The 24,088-nt window shown below is 38.1% G+C and overlaps 1 protein-coding gene across 3 annotated transcripts in view; it reads left to right on the top strand.

The window, feature by feature from the left end:
* slc4a2 (solute carrier family 4 (anion exchanger), member 2) overlaps positions 1–24,088 on the top strand; it is a 54,193-nt gene that overhangs the window by 15,605 nt on the left and 14,500 nt on the right. For all 3 annotated transcript variants that reach the window (XM_015404107.1, XM_015404106.1, XM_015404105.1), the window contains 5 exons: positions 17,156–17,321; positions 17,828–18,048; positions 19,055–19,167; positions 19,737–19,957; positions 23,511–23,647. In XM_015404107.1, the coding sequence (XP_015259593.1) occupies positions 17,156–17,321; positions 17,828–18,048; positions 19,055–19,167; positions 19,737–19,957; positions 23,511–23,647 (858 nt within the window). The remainder of the gene's footprint in view (positions 1–17,155; positions 17,322–17,827; positions 18,049–19,054; positions 19,168–19,736; positions 19,958–23,510; positions 23,648–24,088) is intronic.

Here is a 24,088-nt window from a genome sequence, read left to right as displayed (position 1 = left end):
TCGCGGTTGTTTTGAGCTTAGCAAACAGGAGAACGCAACGAATGACTAACACAGTGAAAGTATGAACATGCACACAGAGAGAAACCATTCCAATGTTACTTACAATCGCATCAGCAGAAACGCGAGGTCCGCGTCAGCCTTGCAGTCTTCTTTTTCTTTTAGCTCTCGCCATTCGGAAAAAGCTTGCCCGATGTTCACCCGTGTACGACTCCTCTCTCTGTCCAGAGCCCTTTTCCTCTTTCTTGCCTGCTCCGACATGGGCTTTCACTGTTTTCTCTGGTTCCGCCATGATAACTGCACAAAGATCGCCACTGCGCTAGCAACGAGCATGCTTTTCACTGGGGGCGTGTAGCAGTTCTCGCCGTAAAGCAAGACCGACTCTCGCGAGACTTCTGAGCCTGTGGGTGCGGGCCGAGGGCTCCTGCAATTGCAAGTGTGATATTTCCCCCACAGACCACCAGGGCGGCCGAGAATACCTTTGTTCATTCTGAAATGACTCATTTAATCATCCAAAACGTTATGGAACACATTAATTAACTGAAAAATGTTGCATAGTATGCCTTTAAGTCTGTAAAAAAAAAGTTTTTGAGGAAGAAGTAGTAGTATTTTTTTTTTTTTTTTAGACTTTAGAAACTCAGAAGCTGATCAAATATCGGGTTAAATCTCTATACTTCAGTTAACGATTACTCGATTGCTAAATTAGTTGATGATTATTTAAATAAACGATTAATCCGATTGTTTCCGCCCTAAGTCATTATTCCTAATAAAATTGCTACTTTCTTTCCTTGGACAATCTTAAATAAAATAATTTCTTTTTGTTTTTTTTGCAGAAAGCTTTTGCTATTAGGATGTACACTTGGCTTACTAAGTTGCTATCTATTTTGAGCTCGGAGCCCACTAATTACTGCAGGACATCCCATTTTTTTTGCTCTAACACTTAAGCACTTTTCATGCTTTTCTTTCATAGTGATAGGGTTCCATTTCTAAACTATTCAATCAACGTATATTCTTGAAACGCAGTATATTTGAAGAGCTTAATCAGTTGTTTATAAATATTTTTTGTCTTGCCTTAAAAAAATTACAGACTTAAATAATCTAATGTATTATGTTCAATATAGCTACAATTCTTGTCTAACTCTTTTTGCTGTGATGGCTTGATAAGTAGCCCCAACAAATATTTTTTTACCTTTCCAGTTAGTAGTGCATAGAGTAGATGATATGTTAGGAAGAGTTGACCTTATGCTGTATATTTTTGGTTCTTTGCTTTGAATGGTGTCAAAGTCTATCCAATACAAGGCAGGGATATTTTAGTGCAACACAAATAACCTGTTTCTTGGTTCATGCACAGGTGGACTGTGAGCTACAACAAACAATAGAGATTCAGTGTTTTTTCACTTTCTTTCTCAACAAATGGCCTTACCTTTTCTTTTTGAGTTATTTTAACTTCTGTGTTGTCCACTACAATAATGACTTTAGTCATTAAAAAATATAGTTAAACACTCACTATAGCTCAGCTTTATATTTTGCTTTTATTGCACCAAACACCATAGAATACAACTTTGGTAGGCTTTGCTAAACACCATGTTATATGTGGCAAACTGAGATGGGTGATACACAGTATATATAGGACATATCGGATGCGATGTTTCGATATTTTCATTTCAAAATGAGACATTTAAGCAGGTTTGATCCACATGAGCTTAATCAGTAATTGTTTTTCTAATGCAAACATATTTTAAATATAGTTTATGGACATCAGTTTGTCACCCTTCTGATTTACCAGAGTGCAACAACACCTCCACGACCTAAGGTGGCCAACGCTCAGGCGTTGGTAGCAATTTTGTGGATGAATGTTATTTCTTCACCATAACATTGAAGCACCATAATGATGGGTAACAGCTTGGAAGAAGACTTGGCTGAGATTGAAGTATAAAATGAGCAATCCTCCACATTTCCTTCACATCTCTGAGGCACCGACCTAAATGCTAGGATGTTACCCAAGCTTAAATAAATCTTGGTAAACCTTGGATCTGCCATTATCTTACACTGAAGTCGTAACTAGCCTAGCCTCCAAAAGGGAGATGTGCTGAGGTGTTATATATATATATATATATATTTGTTTCAAGTAAAGGAATACCTCATAATTTGCTGGTTGTAAGGTGGACATTCACTCAGATTTGGGATCGACCTTTACAGATTATTTAAAACCAAAGTATGAAAGTTTATCGTTTTGCTGAACATAAGTTTTGAACTTGACTTTAACAACATTAACAATCCTGCTCCAAATTGTGGATTCCAAGTTTCGAGAGCAGCTGAGCTCCACTTACAGAACAATGTGGATTCTGAGCTGGGGATCCCCCAGCAAACAAGCAGCATCATTATTTTGTCATAATGCTTATCATTTAAAAAGCTTTTATCTGGAACCTGATTTTAAAAAATTGGATTATGTTTTCAAAATTTGCTTTGTAGCTCTTGGGTTCTGTTTATTGGCACTCATTAGCGATAGCAACTCAAAATAAAACCAGTTCTACAACTTTTACTGTTGCTGCATCCCACCTGCAACACGCTTTAATCAAATGTCTTAATTTTCTTGTCAGCCTATCATTTGTCTCTGTAGATGCCTGTTAACAATCATTCATTCATATATTATTGATCCATGCACATTTATTGCAGTGTTCCATGTAAAACTCATAGGATAGTACTTCTCCAAATGGGATTTGAGCATCAGTGTTTTGGCTGGAAAAATTGTCAATCACGGTTTCCCTGCTGCCATAATAAGGCAAATGAAAAACATTTCCCTGTCATCTTGTAATTTCCTGTTGGAGCAGGTACTGATCAATGTAACTCTCTGATGTCAATCGCAAATGCTGATCAAAACCTCCTGAGGCATCCAGGGAGCATCCAGAAAAGACGTCCAAGCAACCTCAGGTTACTGTTCTCCATCTTGTGGCGAAGCAGTTCTATTCTGAGCCTCTCCCAAATTACCAAGCTCCTCACCCTATCTCTAAGGGAGGGCCCAGCCACCCTGCTAGGAAAGCTCTTTTCGGCCGCTTGTATCTAGGATTTTTTTTGGACATGATCCAAATTTCATGACATTAGGTGAGGGGGGGTATCTTGTCGACCCCCCCGAAGCCTTACCTTACTTAATTTTTTTTCTTTGCAGCGTATTTTAGTGCAAGACGATTCAAAGTTCTGTACATGGATAAAACATCATAGCAAAATACAAAAAAGTACATTACACTGACATAGAGTTAATTAAATGAGTATTGTTTTCAATGAGACCCAGGCCACTTAGCTACGTGGTCCTTAATTTTTCAAATGCAACCTGTCTGAGGGGTCATGTTTTTTAAAAATCCCTGAATGGCATTTATTCGACCTGAACGTCATTAATACTCAACAAAGGCCACTATTCTGAATCTTGCTACGCAGGCTAATGATAATTTTGGAAACCAGTCTTTTTCAACCTTCTTGAAAAGATTGTGTTTTGTTAATGCACTGGCTGGGGTTCAGAAAGAAATGGAAGACTGCAAGATTAACTGTACCATTACCATCCGTGTTTACTTATGTAACCACATTTGCTGCGCATCCGGTATACTTAAGTTGTGTCAATGCAGTTCACACAGGAGATCACATACAAGTCGCATATTTGGGAACTGTGAAAGCCCAGGCTAAAGAATTGAGCATTAATACCTGCAGTGTGAATGTAGCCTTAAGCCCGGCGTACACTGTGCGATTTTTTTTTTTTTTTTCTTTCTCCAATCGTTGCACGCAGCTGCTGTTCAAACTGTACTACTTACTGCAGGGTTTAGTCGTACAGTGAGTTCACAGTTCACGATTTATGTTCAGCCCAACACTCTCATGCGATCTACCTGCTCACACTGTATGACTAAAAACCACGTCGGAATCAGCTCCACAGTGAGATGGAGCTGCTCTGTAGCTCTCTATCCTGAAGCCAAACAAAAAGAAGGATATTAAGCTCACTATAGTGAAATGCGCTGCCTTGGCAATTTGAGCAATTTTTTGCTGAAAGTTCTAAAAAGAAAAGGCGACATGGCTGAACAAACGTGGCTACTGCGGTCTGTCAATTGTAAAGACAGAGCTGCACTTCACTCATTGCATCCCTGCCATGCTGCTGTGTTCACATCTGAGAGAAGGAAGAAAAGAAGAATCCTTCTGTGCGCATGTGCCCTAAATGATTTGCCCACGACGGTCGGGAGGAAATCAAACATGTTTGATATTCTCCCGACCTCAGGATTCACGATCGGGAGGTATTCGTGAGAGGCTGATCTCTGCTAGTAACCCCCTGTACACTACACCACTCATGATGCACGATCAGGCTGAAAGTCGGCCTGATTAAAAGATTCTCGCACGACTGGAAAATCACCTCGAAAATCGCACAGTGTACGCCGGGCTTTAGAGAAGTGTTTTGAAGTCTATTCCTTGAGATGCAGTCAGCCAGTGTAAGGACTTTAGAAAGGGGTTGATGTGCTCCACTTTCTTAGTTTGGTGAGGATGCAGGCAACAGCATTCTGAATTCCCCATCTGATCTACTTTTTAGGTAGACCTGTGAATTCGCCGTTGCAGTAATCAATTCTGCTGAACATTAATGCATGAACTGGTTTTTCCAAGATCTTGCTTAAACATCAATCCTTTAATCCTGAAAATTTTGTCTAGGTTATAGACCAGCTTTGTTACTGTCTTCATGTGTCTTTAAAGATTTGGGGCTGAATATATCACTACACCCTCTTGTGCAACTATGATATATTTGTTGCCTAGCTCCAGCTGGGATGGTAATTTAATCATGCATTGTTCTGTGAACACACCCCCAGATGAATGTGTTAGAACAACAAAAGAAAGTGTGAATCAAGTTCAAATCATGGTCAAATGGATAAATCTGCACATATATGGAATAAATCCACCAAAACTTTAATTCAAAACGTGAGTTTAACAAAAATGAGCTCCCAGTCTAACATATTTCAGTTAAACTCTTGACTAAAGGAAGAAAAACATGGTTAAAAACTATAATCAGTAAAATTATACACTGATATCACAGTTCAGCATGGATTTTGTGTTTAACAACCATAAAGAATTTGGAATTTCGTCAAATTAGCTCTAATTAATTTGGAGCAATTGGAATGTGTTCAAACCAATTCACAATTTAGGTCAAAGAGATACAAAAACCCAAAATGTTTTATCTTAGTCACAGGAGTGTTTGTAAACCTGTTGACTGTGGCACATAAGGGACAAGCATCAGTAATGTCTTTGCTGATGTTCTTGGAGAAGAAATATCTCTTGCATCTTTCAGTTATATCTTTGAAGTCTCTTTTTATAGATGTACTGAACCTGGAGTCCAGTCTTTCACCACCTGATTTTTTTTTTTTTTTTTTTATGACTGTTGGACCACTTCTACATTAAGACCTTTTCATCAAAGAAGCAGCCTACACTTTAAATGCACACCGTGGACTTTGTGACCTAAAGAGTTGATGCATATGAGTTATTTAAATGGTTCCTCAGGCCAATATACAGCGCTTGGTACAACCACTGCGACTAGCTGGGCTCCACTCTTTAAACATCACAGATGTAAGTTGGGAGAAGACACACCATCATTGGCCAGGTCATGTAAAGAATGTATCGCTTTATGGCCACAGGCTCTTATATAGACATGGAGTTAACACTTTTGCTCTACTATTTTTCTGCCTGCTCGACTACTGGTGATGGCTGAGGCCAGGAAAAATTTTAAGCCTTCCAAGGGGGCTAAAAAGAGAAAATGTGAAAGGGATCATGCACGAGTAAAAAAAAAAAAGTTCTTTCTAAAAGAGTTTGTTCGTTGACGCAGGCTAAAAGAAGCCGGATGTAAAACTGATTCTCCTTTATAAACTTTATTATTAGACTAGTAAGTTAACACTTTTCTCCTAGTATATAGTCATACATCTTTATTTTGGATGTTTAGTAGAAGCAAACACAGGCAGTTATAGGTCTGGCACGCCTAGTTGCCAAACGTATCATGGTGGGCCTTTTTAATTGGAGGAATTTAACTGACTTCCACCTGGTCGCCGGCGCTCTGTTTTGTTTTCTCTTTACATTAAACATAGCAGTATGCTTTAAAATAACACCCATTAAACTTTTATCAATATAGACATGTAAGACATCTTTGGAAAGCTTAGATTATCCACAATTGAACCACCAAATTCATTTTAGGGACCAACGAGCACCAAAGTACAATTAACACAGATATAGCAACATGGGAAAACATGAGAAAAACGCCACATAAAATCCATTTGTTTTACATCAAAAAGTTGTAGCTTTAGCTTATACCTAACAGTCTTGCAAATTACTCTTGTTTCCGCTAACAATTCCACACAGTGTTGAGCATGTTGGTTTTCCTGACCTTCCAGCCTACAATACAAAATTGTCCCCGCCCACCCCGTTTTGAGATTTGATGCCAGTACAGCCTTCGGAGTTTCAAATCTGTCCCTCTCAGCTTCTGTAGTTGCGCATACTTCCCCTCATATTATTCCTCATAAAGTCCGCCTGCTATTCGTTATGGCCACACACATGAAATTACTTTCAAAACAAGGCTACGCAGCTAATTTGAATATTGCAAACAAAGATCTAGAGCCATGCTTAAAGGCACAGAGGCAGATCTGATCCTGGATCATTTCAAACTGTTAGATTTTTGGAAAGTTAGAAAAATGAAAAAGAAATTGTGTCCATCAAAGTGCTCCAGCATTATTTCTGGGGTAAAATTGTTGTGTAAAAGCAATAAGCACAATTTAGAATAATTTGGCATATTTTGGAGTTGCTGATGACTCCAGAAGTTAAACTCCCATACCTCTAGAACTGTTATACCTAGAAGTCTAAAATTTACTGCAGTTGATGTTGACATAGTTCATAATAAATGTAAAATGGTGACACATGCCTATTCTCAAGCATGTCTTTGTTTCTGCTATTCATAAAAAAGACCTATTATTTTCGAGAAGAAGAAAAACAACTTTGAGTCATGTTTGAACTGATGCAGTTTAGGCGGTGTTTGTCACATGGTTTTGATTTGTATTTTCAAAAACTAAAAGGTGTTAGCTTTCAAAAGATCACACATGTAATTTGGGCTAACAGTTCCTTAGTTATTTGCTTTTCCATTTGGGTATGCAAAAAGGTGAGGATTAATTAAAATTAGGTGCACGTTAAGAAGTGTGAAGTATGTTTGAGATTTTAGAAAGGTTATCTAGTAAATCATTAAGGGTTACAGGGCAAAGTGGTGGTAGAGGAATAAAGTTTTTATTATCACCATCCTTAAAGATGCATTTTCTGATGTCTCTTTGACTAGTGGCGTTACTAAAATAGAATTATACTTCAAAAACAACAGATAAATGGTCAGGTAGAACATCAGTTACCCACACTTTGGAAATGTTTAAACCTTTATTGAGGATCGAGCCCAAAACAACTCCGCGTTTGTGTTTTTGCTGATCTTTGGTGGCGCCAAAGTTTCCAAGAGTATTGCATAGTTCTATAGCACCTCTGTCAGGACTGTTAATGTGAACATTGAAGTTGCTAACATCAATTAAACAGTCATAATCAACACATCACTGATAAAAGGTCATTAAAATCAATGAAAAGTTTGTTTTGTTTTTATGAGGCCTGTAAATATTCAATGACGTGGTTTGAGGTGCGCTCTTTACCTGGAAAGCCAAACGGTCAAGAGTCATATTTGCCCAAAAATGCCGTTTTACACTTGAGTGAATTTTTTAACAAAGTGGCCACTCCCCCGCCTTTCCTTTGTCTGCTCTTGCAAAGAAAATTTTTGTTTGGTTTCGTTAACTCTGAGAAAGGATGCCTCGTTAAAATTTCGTAACCATGCCTCTGTTAAGAACATAACCATAAGATTAAGATTATGGTCAGTAATAAAATTATTGATTAAAAATAATTTACCTGAAAGAAATCTAGTGTTCAATAAAGCCAGTTTTTATGACTTAGTGGTTGATATTAACCCTGTGTCTAGTTGTACTTAATAATATATGACTGAAGTTTGATTATTTATTACTCTTATCTATTTAGCTTTATTCCTTTTGTCCTGTATTTGCACAATTTTACAACAGTGAAGTAACTAGTTACAATATACTAGAGGTGAACAGCCAGAAATTGTAATGCAATAAAAGTAAAGTTACTTTAAAACAGATCCCTCAAGTAAAAAGTATGAAAAGTCCAGTAAATAAAGTAAATCGAGTAAATTTAATCTAATTACTAACCTGTCCCGGGGTTCCTGGATCCAGGGATGAGCAAAGCTAAAAGAATATGTGAAGTAAAGCAGAAAAAATAATTATCTAAGTGTGAGGAATTGTATATTTAGTGTGAAAGAAATGAGAAACGTCTCTGCTTGCTATTCCGGGTATTACTGTCACATTCTAAATCTTCAAACCTAAAATACCAAGAAGTCGAGAAGGGGAGGCCCTGCCCTACGTTATGATCCTAAGGACATTTTGTTGCTTAATCCATTTTTATGAAGTAATTGTTTAGATAAGACAAACTGATACGTGAATGTTTGAATATTTAGGTTTTTGCAATAACACATTTCAGATATAAGATGTGTGGTAAATGTATATGCGGCTCGCTAAACTGTTGCTGAAATTTACTTTGACTGCTGATGCTGAACTGGCCCTACCTTGACCTATGCACACCTCTGCAAGAGGCTGTGTTGCCTCACATATCACAAGGAAGAATATAACCACTAGGGTGCTATCCATTTGATTATGTAATAGAAAAATGTTCAAAACTGATATAAATGTGCGTGTGGACATCCAATTTGAGTATTTATTAATTCCAACCTATTGAATAATAAATGGATCAGCTTTTGTTTCTTCTACTCAGTGACTTTATACTTTAAAATGGCTATAAGAAAAGCTTTACTATAAGACTAAATGTAGAGTAAAACACCTTTTGTGGTAATAAGAGCAACAAACTTTCAAAATTGATGCTGATTTAAGAATTAGAAGAATAAATAAATGCACCTTTTATTCTAATTTTCTTACTATTAAAGTGTAGATATGGATAAAATTACATACACTAAGGTTTGGATCCTAAATGTTTGAGAACAATTCATTAGATTAATTGATATCAATTTTCCGCGTTTTGTTCTTATTGGTAAGATACTTGGAGCAGAATCTGTGATACCTGTAGTTAAAGAAAGTCTATAAAGATAAAAATGTTTGTTCTGTGACGGCGTGTTAGCAGTTATTGGCTGCCATCTTGGCACAGACCCCTGGGAGGTTAATCATTATCTCACTGATGGTGAGTAAATGCGTACTTGAGAGTTCATGTAATCCTGTCTGAATTTGAAGACATGTTAAAATTAATGTCTTCCTCAGACACTTTGGGATCAGCCCAGGTCATGTGACAGAGGAGTGGCTAACAAAAACTGACTTATTGGTTTTGCTTTTGCCACGAGGAGGACATATGCGTTCGTTTTGGTGGCTTTAACAAACCTCAGTGTGTGTCAATGGACTTTCTCTACTCTCTTAAGGTGAGTGCGTCTCTCTTAACACCTAAACATGATTTCTGGCTCGTATTTCCTATTCAAAAACATCCATGTACAGACTTTTAAAGTCTCTATATATTATGATGGAGGTTTTCGAGGTAAATTTAACCTCTTTGTGAACTCTGCACCTGGTTAATATTTGCTCTAGTTTACATTCTTCTTTAAAGCCCTACTTACAGTCAATGTATAAACTGTTTAGAGTTCTCCAGTTCACAAACTGTAATAGTAACTCGAAGGGAACGAGAACTGTTGTTAGCAATTTGTCCTTGTACTACAACGGGTGCTCAATTCAAGACCTCAAGAGCTACTATCACACAACATGTAGATGCTTCCCTTCACCTATAGATCTGAATCAAATACACATGGGATGCGGCAGCATAGTAGCTCTTGGGGACCTGATTTGAGCATGCCGACTTTGCCAGAATGCTTGTATTTAAACACTTAAAACTCTGAAACTGGTTATTTGGTTGAAATGACTTGTTTTCAGAGTTTCATCTTTTCTAGATTCTTATAGTTGAGTAGTCCTAGAAAACAAAAGAACAGCTTGACGGAGAGTGCTTTTCTGCAGAATAAAAAAAGAAATCGAGCCACTTTTTTTTTACTTTTAACATTTCAGGTTTGTTTCGTCCATAGTGCTAAATGTTTTAAAAGTTAGGAAAATGGCATAGGGACTGTTGAACTTTTTGTATTCTTTGTCCTCTTTGGCTAGGTAAATCACTGTCTTGTCCACAGCTAACTTCTATATTGATGTAAAAATGACTAAAATGTGAACATTCTGGTCCTCAAAAGAATGTCCTTTTTCCATATGGTGTAGATGTACCGCAGAGTCTTGTCCAGAGGAAGTAGCTGTGTAGGCTACGATTCTGTGGAGATGTTTGGTTTTTTTAAATATAAAGATCAGAGAATTCCTCACTGCACTGAACTGCTTACACCACTCCACTCATATTTGGTTTGGGTTTTTTGTCCTTGGGGTGCACTAGCCTCTAAGGGTCTTGTTAGGTTTGAAATATACTGGTATTTTGTGTCTGGAGAGAATCCTCTTGAGTTTTTCAGAGACTCCAGCAACATATGGGATGGAGATGTTTTTGCGTTTGATCTTCTCACCGTTATGTTCTGCTGCGTGTCTTTTGGATTTCCTTGCTGATTTGACAAACGGCCAGTTTGGGTTTCCACAGGTTTGAAGAGCATCAGTAATCGTCTTTCAGCCAGGCCAACAATCCCCTTTAATGACCGACCTTTCAGACACTTGGATCGGTATGGGGTATTGCAGTCTAACAAAAGAAGCCAAATCACCGCCCTTCCAAATAGGTAGACCCCTTCGTCTGTTCCAATTTGCATGTTTTGAAAACAAACAAACGTGCTTTGGGCTACTGTATAAAACCTTGAACTCAATGCTATTCCTGACATTTTGAATTGGAAAAAGCCGGAAAAAATCCTGGATGGGAACCGAAACATCTTCAAATTTGGAAACGAAGTCCAGTGGATTTTTTTATTTTTTTGGAATGACTATTACCTGGATGGCCAGCATAAAGTAGTATATAGAAGTATTAAACCAAAAACACCATAATGATGATAATACCGGTAGGCTACCTGCTTGTTTGGATGATTTGAACCACCTTTCCTTTTAAAAGTGGTAGAGCTCCCTCTCAACACCAATATGAATTTGAATTGTTTACACATGAATAAGGAATTTATGGATCTCCCAATCAGGACAGTTTTTTTTTTTTTTTTTTTCTTAGTCCTTGCTCTGTGTCAGTCATTTATAAACCCATCTATTATCTATACCTGCTGCTTATCTCCAGTGGTTATTGGGAGAAAGGCTGGGTGGACACGTCACCAGTGTATTACAGGCAGGGACAAACGATCATATGCCCACTCCTACAGGCCATTTATCCCTACTTTTTGATTGTCATTAAACTGTCACAAGTACAGAGCAATGAAATTCACTCTCTGCATTTAACACATCCTCTTGTAAGATAAACCATTGTGCAGCACCCAGGGGGCAGTGTGGGGTAAAAGGTCTTTGCGCAGGGAGCCAGGGTGGCAGTCTGTGGGAGTGGGGCTAAGACCCAGCACCTCAGAATTCCAAGCTCTATGCCCCAACCACTAGGCCGCCAATCCTCCCCCAACTAGGCTGCCACATTCAGCTGATCTCTATGTGAAAATTCTGTCTGCGTAGAAGCCAAAAATTACATAATTTGGCCACCAGAGTCCTTTTGTCATTCAGCACAGGGAGAACATGGAAAATCTATCTGCAAAAACACCAGACCATTATTCAAATTCAGAAGCCTCCTGTTACAACCTGAATGCTTTTACCACAGTGCAGCTCACTGAGGCATTTGGGAATAAGCACATATCGAGGCCCAGTGGATGATGCACTACAAATAATGATGTGTAACTTTTTGAAATGCTGCACTACATTTGCATTAACTTGACTCACTCTCAAGTGATACTCATTAGTGCCGAAACAATTAATCTAATTAATTGTAATAATAAAGTTTCATAGGTGCTCTATGTGAAAATTCTGTCTGCGCGGAGGGCGTGGAAGCCAAAAATTATATAATTTGGCCACCAGAGTCTTGTCATTCAAGCGGTTTACTAGAAAGAGACTGAGGGACAAAGAAACAAACAAAAACTCAATAGGGAAATTGAGCTAATTTAAATTTGTCATGTAATAAATTTTTATCATTTGATTAATATATTGTTTTTTTTGTGACAGGCCTAATGATGGCTGATAAATACCAAAATGCAAAGATAAGCCAAATCACTAACAAAAATCTTTTCTGATTGGTGTGACCACTGACTTAACAGATAAGGCACCAGGATTAAAGAAACCTGGCTGTTTGCCTGGTCTTGAGCCTTCTAGCTACACAGAATAGATCACCATGGTAACTAATGTTTGTGAAACCGAGTCGAGGCTTAATTAAGCCAGGATATCTAGAAAACCTGCTTTAATGTGTCCAGAGTTGCATAAAATTTGTTTTTAAAAAAATTTAGTTTTTTTTGTTCTTTAACTTTTTAACTTTATTAAATGCAATTTAAGTTTATATATTTTTTTGTACTTACACTTTGTGTATTATTTTGCCTGTTCCTTTCATTATCTTATAATCTCTTGAGATTTTCAGTTCTAAAAGGGTAACTAACTACACGATTAAAGAGCTGGAGATGGTTGTTAAATGTTGGCCCATAAACTTGGTCATAAACTTTAATGATACTGTACTGATAATATGGAGGCAGTCATCTTTGGAGTAGGAGGCGGTTTAAGTTCAAAACTTATTTAATTTGTGCCAAAACCATTGCTTTATTTCTGCCTCTGCTTTCAAGGCATGTTTTAAGCATGAAACGTCTTCCGCTTCAGCTTCAAACTGAAGTTGCTTTTGAAAATAGAATTTTAGCAGAAGCTTTTCAGAGAAAACTGCTCTTTGAAAGCTTGATGTAATAGGGAAGTTATGAAAACCTGCTTGTATAACATAAATTCTTATGCCCATGAAATAAAAAAAACTGAATTGCATGCTTTGTGCACAATCAGGTTTCCTTGCAGTGTCATGTTAAGACATGCAGGAATGCAGTGGCGGGGGAACCACGTGGTGTGACATGGCTAGAGGATCCACCGCCGGTCAACCCTCGTTTCCTTCCAAATGCTGACGGTGTGGGATTTGAGACTACCTCACCATGCACATAATCTCTTACTGCTCTCCCACACAGTAGCTACTTCAGCGACTGTACAAACACTTTTATTGATATTGCTTCTCAAGATCGGTTCTTTATTTCTGTTTATTTGTATTGCTTCACTTTATAGGGCCTTACAGGCCAAACTTATGTCCAGATACCCAGAACTATATCAAATAAATCCACTATATTCTAATAATATAGGCTCCGGGTTCAATGACATGGATCCAGTTTCACTTCTTAGAATGCAGTGCTGTTATTTACTATTTTGATATAATTAATTATGGATTATACCTTTATCATATGCCTTTTTTGTAAATTTACCTTTGCTGCACAGTGTTATTTGTATTTTATGTTTGTATTTGCTTCAGTTTGCCTTTAAAATAGAAATATCCAATAATGTGCCTCAGTGGGGAAGTTTATGTGCACCAACAGAAAAGTTGGATTTATTGCATATACCGGTACTCTTTACAGCTATAGCAAAAACACTACAGATTTATATTTTGGATGAACTTGACTTCAGTAGAGCTTTAGAGTTCTGCCAAGTTTGATATTTTCTTTAACTGCAATTTTGAAGAATCATTTTCTAAAGATTGCTTCTGAATTTAAAGCTTTGAATTTTCACTCAACCCTTGTTAATGCCTGTTTTTCTTTTTAATAAGAGTTAAAATATTTTAATCTTAATCAAATCATGAAAGTAGTTCCGTTGAAGGTTATTTTATGTGCTGCCTTTTGTTTGAATTGCTTTATTCATACTGAGGTGGGTCATTCAGTATAAAACTAATGTACATTAGCCTGAAGAATTTTTAGTAGATTTTGAGAAATGTGCTAAAAAAAAAAAGGGTTTAAGAGTTGGGTTTATTGATTTTTATATTACAGGAGTTTAAGAGCTTGGGTTTTTTATTTTGTGTCACTTGAGCTTCAGTTGGGTTTTCTACAACATGTCCTTTCATACAGACTTGTCCCCATGATGCTAGTCTCTTTTGTTCTGGCCGGGAACAATAGGTCATTTGTCGGTGTTTGCACTTGACATAATCATGCTCTGATTGTGATACCACCAGACTTCATGCTGTCATGAGCAGAAGTAGAAAGGTGGCTGCAGTAGTTTGGTGCTTTAACCTTCAGCAGTGATGTGTGAAGGAAAGTACTTGTTGTCTTCACACTCTTGTTTGCTTTTTCTGCTGCTGGTTAAACTAGTTTGTTGTGTTTTTGACTCCCCAGGCCTTGCTTTTACACATTGTATGTTATGGATAATCCTTTCACCTCAACCACAATCCTATATTCATCCCTTCAAGATCTCATTCATTCATCACTAAACCAAATTATACTCATGTTTCCATGAGACCTGAATAAAAATAAAATGTGCTTTTGCATTTTTCGCTAAATCAATTTACCTTTTAAATGTTTTTTTTTTTTTTTTTTTTTGCCATTTTTTTATTTTGTGCATTTATTGTTTTATTAATTTATGAATCAATACCGGAGTTAATCATTTCAGTTATGACATGTATTAACTGAGAGCTATGTTAATGATTGCGAACATCTAAAGCACTAATTAAAATTGCAAAAACATGCAGATTGATTTGCTTTAATCCAAAGCCAAGTCGATGTTTATAAGACAATAATAAGTCAAATTATTTTTTTTCCCCTCAGTTTAACTTTTTTCTTACTGTGTGTAAGAAACTGACTCGGAACAAGAGGAACTGTTAATGGTTTATGTCTGACTAGGTCTGTGTGGCCAAATTAGCTTCCATGCCCTTTTGCACAGTCCATGCATGGCTGATTTTCTGCACCAAACACCTACAAAAATATGCAACAACACAGTGCACTACCCATGGAAAAACATAGCGAATAAGTGTAAGCTCCTACTTGAGAGGGTTTTCAAACGTACACATCAGTAGGCATTTTATGATTTGGCCCATAAATATCACCACAATCAACAGAATGTGAAACATCCTTGGAAAGAAATTGTCAGCCTTGGACGACATGGAGAGAATTTTAAAAGGGTTGGAAAAGCCTGTGTTTTCTACTTCCACATTGTGTGGTCTTATAAGCTTGCAGTTTGTGCCCTATACGCCCCCCCCTGGAGTTGGCCAGAATATTAGGTACAGGGGTTGTTAAAAATGTTAAGCTGTCTCTCTCTTCCCCATGTTATAAACTCAATGTTTTCAATCAGTCAAGCCTTTCTTGTCGGTGTAAAAAGAAGGAACTGTCCTTCAGCCAGCTGATGCAGTGTGCAGCCAGTGGTAGCAGGGACCTGGAAAAAAAGGAATCATTACAGCATTTGAGTTAAGTTTTGATGCAGTGGAAACTCAAAGTGAAGTGAAACTTGATACAAATTAGTCTAAAATTCAGTTTACTTGTTAGAGGAGTCCAGGGTGGAAGAAACCAAATGCAAATACCGCTTTGTTCTGAGTTTTATAGAGAATATGGAGAATTACTCATGCAAAAGTTTCGAAGAAAATTACTGAATAAGTTTGAGACAATATTCTGAAAGCCCCATACCTCTTTATTTAAAAAAAGAAAAACACATGCTTTGTTTTACTGCTGTGTGACAGGAAGACGTTCGCCTAAGTTTGCAGTAAACCCCTGGTACCCATGTCAATAGAGGTTTGATCACATTTATGGCATAAATGAACCACCTTGTTGTTTGTTTCTATCTGGTTGCAGCATTAGAGCAGTTTATTAAAGATGAACAAGCTAAAAAAGAAGGCTGTGTGATGATTATTACAGAACAACCTCTTTGTCAAACTCTCATGTTCCAGAACTGCACAAAGCTGTTTAGCATTAGATGTAAAAAGGACAGTTTTGTTGTTGTTCATTGCTTTTTAATGTTGTCAGAAGTTTATTTATTTTAAAATGTAATGCTTTACACAAAGAAATATAGCTCACTCAGGCTCAGGCAAAAAAAAATCAGCGACTGAACTGTTTTCTTGAGGTTTATCACGTAGCATCAGGTGACCTTTGACCCCTTGGTTTTGCTGCAGGAAGGCTTCACTGCTGGAGCTTTGCTTACCTGCACAGCTGCCATGGTAACTCTTACTCTGCCATGAGGCGTCTACATCGTGATCCATCCTCACCTGCTGGAGTAGACAAACCTTTATCATAACATCCCACCAGCAGGGCTGAGTGGCTAAAAAACAGATCTTTTGTCACGCATGTGATTCAAGTCACACCACAGCATGGAAACTAGTATAATCAATCAATCCCCATGGCTTTTGTTTCCTGTTTTAATGCAGGACTGGTCATATGATGCTCGGCATTGTTTATAGCACTCGAGCTCCCTCTAGTGTTTGAGTGGTTTCATTTTTCTCATTTCTTTTGTAAAAAGTACTACAGGACAAAACTTCCATCCACAACATGAGATCCCAGAGGTGATAAAGGCAATAAAATGAGTAACAATGAGAGGAGGAGGGGGGGGGTTATACCCAACACATTTAATGCTGTGATGAAAACATGATTAAAATAAATCAGAGATAACACTTTGCTTCAAAATCCTGAGAAGAAAAAAAAAAACTTGTCATTCAATCATTCCTAGACTAGTGTGATTGTACTAACGGTCTGCCTCTTTATCATAGGATTGTGTAATGTAATATTTATCTTTAGAAGCTGGTATTCTACAGATTGCTATGATGCATTCATTATCAGTGGTCATACTTCTAGAGAACTATGTGACAGTCAAATTTGACCTTCATTAGGGTAAAAAGAGGGGTTTTAATCAAATCAGTTTAATTTAATGCTAGAAATGGTGTTTGTTTATCATGGTAAAAACTTGCAGGAAATCCCATATTTGTTCTGCTACTGTAATGCTGCTGCTGTTTGAAATTCTTTTATTAAATCTCACAGGATTATCATTAAAAATCACTTAATTTCTGAAATGGTTCCTTATTGAAACACTGCTTCCTTTGACTGCATACAGAACCTGTCCAAAATAATCAGTTTATTTTTTATTTTTTGCAGCCTGAGGCCTGTGCTTCCTCTCCGCTTCTCCAGCGCCGGCAGGAGGAGGATGACGATGGCGACCTGAACAAAGCTTTGGGCGTTCAGCGCTTTCAAAACATTCTTCGCCCTGCTGCATCTGTACCCGACGAACTGCTTCACTCCTACCATGAGGAGGACATTGAATGTATGAACAGAGCATTTACCTTTTAGCTTTTTTTCTGCATCCACTGATAACGTTGTTTGTTTGATACTGTGCCATAAGTAATTACTGGCATCCCTAATGCAGGAAAAAAAAATAACTTAATGTAGTAGTTATACTAAATTTATATCTTTAACCTTAAGTTTGGGAACATTTATTCAAGATTTTAAATTCAATGTTGAAGTTAAAGGGTACCCCTAACTTTACCCTAAAAATATAACTGAAGGCATCAAATTTATTTTCTTTTTCCATGCATTAAAGACACAAAAGTCTCAGGGAATATGGATGTACAAGAAATTGAGAGAGAGGATGTGAATATTTGTGGGTTATTCCTCCTCCAGTTAATAAATGTAAAATTATTAGCAATTTTCTCATTTTTCAGCATAAGATGATGCACCACACAAGGAGATGTCATTAGGTGTGGTCAGAGCTGTCTTTAAAAAAAAAAAAAAAAGTTTTCCTGAATTTCTCCCACTTTCTTGTTTTTGTAGATCACCGTCACTACTCCCGTCACATTCACCGGCCTCTGTCCAAGCTCCCGACTGAGGGGAAAAAGAAAAAGGGCAGCGGTAGAAGGAAGAAGAGCAAAGATCATAAAAGCAGCCGTCCCCCCTCTAGTGGTCCTATTGAGGAGGGGGAGGATGAAGAGGAGGAGGAGAGCATAGAGGCTTCTTCTGCTCTGTCAGAGTCTGAGAAACCCAAAGATGTTGAGGTACTGTCCTTTAAGTGAAAACAACTATAGAGGTGCACAATTTTTAAATCCGTTATTGAGATTTATTGTTTTTATTTTTACACTGCTTTCTACCCCCATGTGGCAAATTAGTCTGATCACCTGAGAAAAAGCCTATCAATACCCCACTTTAAAGTCACTATTCATGTTTTATTACCACTGATTGTTGATTTTAAAAGACAAAAGTATTTATGTTTTTGCTTTTTATGATATTTTATGTAGTTTTATAAAAAAAAAAACAAGCTAATCTGATATGTACAGAAGGCTTGCAGGATGACATTTCTGTATCAGGTATAAGTCTGTCCTTTTTTAGCAGTTGAACATAAAGTAGCGTAGATGTATGTTATTTCTTTTGCAGAAGTTCTGCAGAAAGAGTTAATTTTTCACAAAACAAGATTTGATTATAAGCCTTTCCAAGCTGTCATGTTGTTTTCTGCCTTGTCCGTGAGATCTAATAGACTATTACAAAGCAGGACTTGCAGGATTCATCAAAAAAAGGTTTTGTTTTGTTATAGAGTTTTGCAGATTGACCTCTAAAATGACGCATACCTACTCTTTCCCAAAATAATAAGGAATATGTGAAACTATTTGATTTAATTTGAAAACAGCAGACAGTGACCCAATCGTTTTATCAGAGAGGAATTAAACTACATAAATGATTAAGGAATAAAATATGAAAAGTTAATAGGGGCTGTGTCCCCTACTGAGATTTTACCCATTGGAGAAAAAACTAAACAAACATCTAAGCATAAAAAACTACTTGGCAATGAAGCATTTCTGATAATGTTAAAAAAGCAGATTTTTTTTCTGGCGTCTTTAAATGTAGGATGTGTGATTGGGAGCTGTCCACCACCTCCTGGGCTTCCCCTTTGTTCTGGATCAATGTCCAGCAGTAGAAAAAGTCTGCAGATGTTTGTTAACAATACTTCAGCCTGTTGTTTATTTTCTGTTTTGTCAACTGACGTTTCACTTTCTTTGCTTCGTTTAGTTTTTCTTGTCAGATGATGATCAGGTGTCCAGAGGAGGAAACTCAACCCGAGAGCTGAACGTCCTTCCTCAGTCCCCTGCAAGAGCAGAAGCTGAAGACGTTTCCACCATTGAGTGAGTGCAGTTTCATTGCCTGACTGAGAGACAAACTATTTATAATCCAATATTACCTTCTGGGATTCATTGAAACCTTCTAGCAGAGATATTTCAGGTTAACGCACGCTTTAGACTCTGAGGTGCTCTCTGTTCGTTACCATGACTCAGGCATCCAGTGTGCCTGCTGGGGATCATCTGATGGACCACAGTAATCCTGTTTTCATGAACCCATATATCACCATCTCTATAGAGACTCTGCTCACCCACACGGTTTCAGGCTCCTCCTTTTGCAGTGACTTTTCCACTTTGAGGTTTTATTCTGAGCCTGGATTACGCAGCATAAAGCTTTAGTCTAGTTGGCTAGAGAACAACCCCATTTTAGATTGATTAGTTTATTTAGTTTGGATGTAAGAGAGAAGTAGCCACTGTGTAAGAGCTCAAAGTAACTTCAAGTAGGTAAGTTAGTGTTTTCTGCTTAGTACTTGTGTATTTGTAAAATAAAGCTATAATTTTTAAGTGTCATTCAGAAATGTAAGAAAACTGTCTAAAGAGTGCAATTGATTTTTCTTCTCTCCATTTTATTGCAGTAAACCCAACTCAGCCAGCTCTCCAAGCCTCACGTCCCACTCTGCTTCACCTGAAAACCCACCTGTGGGTCGGGTCTCCTCCACCAGCCGTAGCTACGACCTGCAAGAGCGACGCCGAACAGGCAACATGACGGGTGCAGAGCAGGCCAAGTACCAGCGCATCCCCACGGATGAGACTGAAGCCCTGACGCTGGCCTCTGCTGATCTGGATGGGATCAAAAGTGAGTGATAAATAGATTTCTGCGATTACTATTAAATTCTTTTTTTCTTTTTTTATATCATCTGTTTGTAAGTAGTAGATGGTAATATATTATGTTTGCATTGGGAAAAAAATGTATCTTGCATAAGTTCAATCTCTTGTTTGGTTGTTTAGCCATTTGTTAACTGTATTACACAATAATATAATGAACTGGTTTTCATTTTCTCCATGAATATAAAAACATCTGATATTTCTAATAAAGAAAAAAAGTTAATTCATTTCATTTTATAACTGTTTAGGTTTATGTCAAAGTGTTTTGTGTTTCCCTTGTATTTTTAACAGCAAATTTGAAGTCTTATTTTTTATTGTTTTAATTGGTTAAATGCTCTACTTATTTTTACTATTACTGTGTTTAGACTTTATCGATACATTTTAAAAATGGTTAAAAAAAATGTATTTAAGAAACTTAAAGCAGCCGAGCTTTAACCTTGTACATACAGTTTTCAGGCTCGGGTCACGGTTCATAATAGCAGTAGCCTCATCAATCAGTCTATCAGTCTCCCTCGCCCATTTTCCCTTCTCCCCCCAAGATGCTTAAACTCCTTCACTTGTGGCTGGAGCTCTCCTCTAACCTGAAGGGAACAAGCCATCTTTTTCCTGTCCAGAACCATGGCCTTGGACTTAGAGGAGCTGATTCCCACCTGCACTCTAATACTCGGCTGCAAACTGCCCTATTTCATGCTGTAGGGCTTGGCAGGATAGAACCAGCAGAACCACATCATCTTCTTACTGCATGGGACTTATTATACTGGTTACCAAACCAGAACCCTTCCGGCCCTCGGCTACCCCTAGAAATCCTTTCCATAAAGGTTATGAAGTGGAGCGGTGACAGAGGGCAGCCTTGCCACAGTCCAACATGCACTGGAAACTAATGCTGGCAATGATGACCATACTCCTGCTCTGCTTGTTCAGAGACCGGATGGTCCCTAGTAAAGGGCCCTTGACTCCACACTGCTGGAGCACCCCCCATAAGGAATTAAAGAGATATATGATCGAATGCCTTCTCTAGGTCCACAGAACACATGTAGAGCTGTCGGTCAACGGCTCTACTTGATGTTGACTAGAGATATGTCGGCCATGACAGAATGGAAACATCCAGAGACCTAAGGTACTCAGGGTGGATCTCACCCTCCCCTAAAGCCTTACCACTTCAGCCTGGGTGAAGAAAGAATTCAGCCAAGAGCATCCCACAAGGTATGTCAGCCGGGATGAGAAGATCGTCAAAGTATTCCTTCCTCCATCTGACAACACTGATTTTAGTGCAATGGGGAGTTACTGATCAGGATATCGTCAAAGCACTACTTCCCCCTCTAGAGACCATGGGAAGTTTGCCAGAATCATTTGAGGTTCACTGATGCAGTCATCCTCAGTGTCTAAAAATGGAAGTTCCAGGTCTAGTATTCCTAGTGGATAAATTACAATCTTGCTTTAAGGCTCCTGGTTTTTGTGGCTTTTAATGAACCAGGGGGACATTGAAGACTTGAAATGTGAAGGGCGAGAGTCACAGTGATAGAAGCTTAAGAGTTTTACCTATGATACTCAAGAAAAAAAGTTGTTGAAGAGCAGTATTTGTATTGTTACGCAACCTATTAGTGCTTTGGGAAAAACAAAATATTGGTATAGTAGGAATACAATTCTTCAAATAAGGGATTTTTTGGGGCAAAATATATGCCTAACAATTAAGCTGCATGTATTTTTCATAATAAAAAGATAAGAATCCAGAAGCTGAGCTGCTAAAAGAAGGTTTTTAGCCAGTATCTTCTGAATTAAAATGAAAATGTTACTGAGAAATAACTGAAAGCAGGAAAAACCTGGACCTCAGCAAGTTTGGAGAGCCAAAAGGGCAACAAATATATTACATTATAAAGAGTCTTGGAGTCATCTCTACTTGAGATGTATGTCGAATGAATCCATCTTAATTGAAAACATGGATGGAGCATGAAGGGATGGAATACACTATCAATTCTGTCTTGACGAGTTAAATATGTTTTCTTTGTAAGTTAGATATTTTTTCTTTAGAAGTACTGAATCTTCTGGCTTGGGGCATATCTCAGATGGTCTTCATCACGACTGTCAGCTTCCCTGCACCTTCGTTCTTCTATCAGTTTTGCTAATCCTCAGATTGCTTCAGAAATGTAGCTAAAGTCTTCTTCTGATCCTTGCTTGGTTGCTATGTGGGCCCCAACGTCTTGTAAGGTTGCCTGCTCCTAGCTCAGCGTGGGCCCGTGTTAAGGGTGGAGGTGATTTGCGTCAAAAAGCCAACCTCTCAGCAGAGAACACCGACAAATTAGAAAGTTTGGCAGACAGAGCTTCATTATTAAATTAAGCGTTCCTGCTGTCAGGTGAGGCCCCTAGGATTTGATCCTTATCCAACATGGGGGCTAATGGCGAAAACTGAACCTTAGTTTCTGACCTCAGATCATTACAGAGCTAAACGAGGCAGAGGGAGTTAAGTTGACATGACTGGTTTGATAATTAGTTCTTCTTGAGTTTTTTTTTTTTGGGGGGGGGGGCGAGCTGAGTGTGCAACCTGGTTCATTAGAACTTCTCAATCATGTTTTCTTTTATCTGCTTCCCGTCCCATAAAATCATCCTGGGAAAGTGACCGTCTATCTGGCTGCTGCTCAACTACAGGAATTATTTCAGCACCATCCTTCAGCTTCTGCTCAACTCCAGCAAATTATCACCATTTCCCACTGATGCATTTTGATGTCTGGAAATGCCGTCTTTTTTTCCCTAGCCGCAGCACATTGTGGTCATGTAGCCTGCTTATGGGCCTCCTCTTCCTTTAAAGTCCCACCAGGACTCCCCCATCACCCCCACTCCCTTTGTTTTTTTTTTTTCCTACTTTGATGCAACCTGCAGACATCATGGAGCGACTTTTAGATAAAACCTGAAGGCTGTGGAGGCGGGTCTGTTGCAAACAAGGCAGCAGATGAAAGAGTTTGTTTTGTCCTTTTGAGGACTGTCGGATACTTATGACCCAACAGATTGATGTCGAACATTAAAAGCTTCTCTGCTTGTTACATTATTCAAAGTTCGCATGCTGGTAAGTCTTTCATTTTAGATTTTCCTTAACTGGTTTCATTTGTGTGGCTGCAAGGGGTAATTTCATTTGCAACCATGTTTTCTTTCATCGATTGCTACAACTGGAACACATCAGCAGTAATTATGTGTCAGCAGATTCACTGATCTTTGAACTCCTGACAGAACAGTTTCTGCTCGTTTTTGTTTTGTCTGAGATACCCAGTGCCGCTATTCTTTCTCTGCGTTCTTTTTTTAATACCTGGTGTGCTGCCAGCACGAGTAACTGTAGTCCGTGCTCTGGGACAATAGAAACAAAACGGCCAGAAGGCCTCTGATCTGGTGGCCTGAGATTTGATCTAAACTTTTAAGGTTGGTGCAAGGCTGCTGAAAAGATGTGCAATAAATGTATTATTTCAGTTTCTAGAAGAAAATTTTGTTTAAAGAAATGTTTTGTTTTCTGACACTAATTGGCCTTCTTTGTTCCTCAGGTCATCGATTTGAGGATGTTCCCGGCGTGCGCAGACACCTCGTCAGAAAGAGCACGAAGGGGCAGGTGGTGCACATTGGTAAAGACCATAAGGAGCCAACGACTCGCAGCAAAAAGCAAGACCGCACCCCACATGAGGTGAGTTTGTACTGGTTCTGGGTCCCGCTGCATTTAAATTAAGAAGCCTGTCCTCATTTAGAGCCTTGTTGCTACCAAACAAAATATCCATTGGTAGTGATCCATATTGGGAATTCTAATAGTTTCTGAAGTCTGATTAATAACTACCGGAAGGTTTCTAAAAGCGAAGCAGCTGATTTTTTCAAAGTCCCCAAAATCTTTCAGTAATTAAAATGATTTTTATTTCTTCTTTAATCTGACAATAACCAAAATGTCCCCCTTTTTAAAATTACCTCATTAGTTTTTGAGTATTGTTATTTTACGCACAATATAATCTGTTTTTCTTGCTTGTTTAATCAATGTACTGCATGAGAAATAGTTTTTAAAAGTACTTTAAGCAGGAATGAAGCTTCAGAGAAGTATGGGAAGAAAGTCAATATTTGATTCCTCAGATGACAGAAA

This window comes from Cyprinodon variegatus, unplaced genomic scaffold (assembly GCF_000732505.1).
Source record: "Cyprinodon variegatus isolate N-32 unplaced genomic scaffold, C_variegatus-1.0 Scaffold1633, whole genome shotgun sequence".
Taxonomy (NCBI): Eukaryota; Metazoa; Chordata; class Actinopteri; order Cyprinodontiformes; family Cyprinodontidae; genus Cyprinodon; species Cyprinodon variegatus.
The sequence above is the reverse complement of the archived record's forward strand: the minus strand, read 5'-3'. Positions and strand labels throughout refer to the sequence as shown.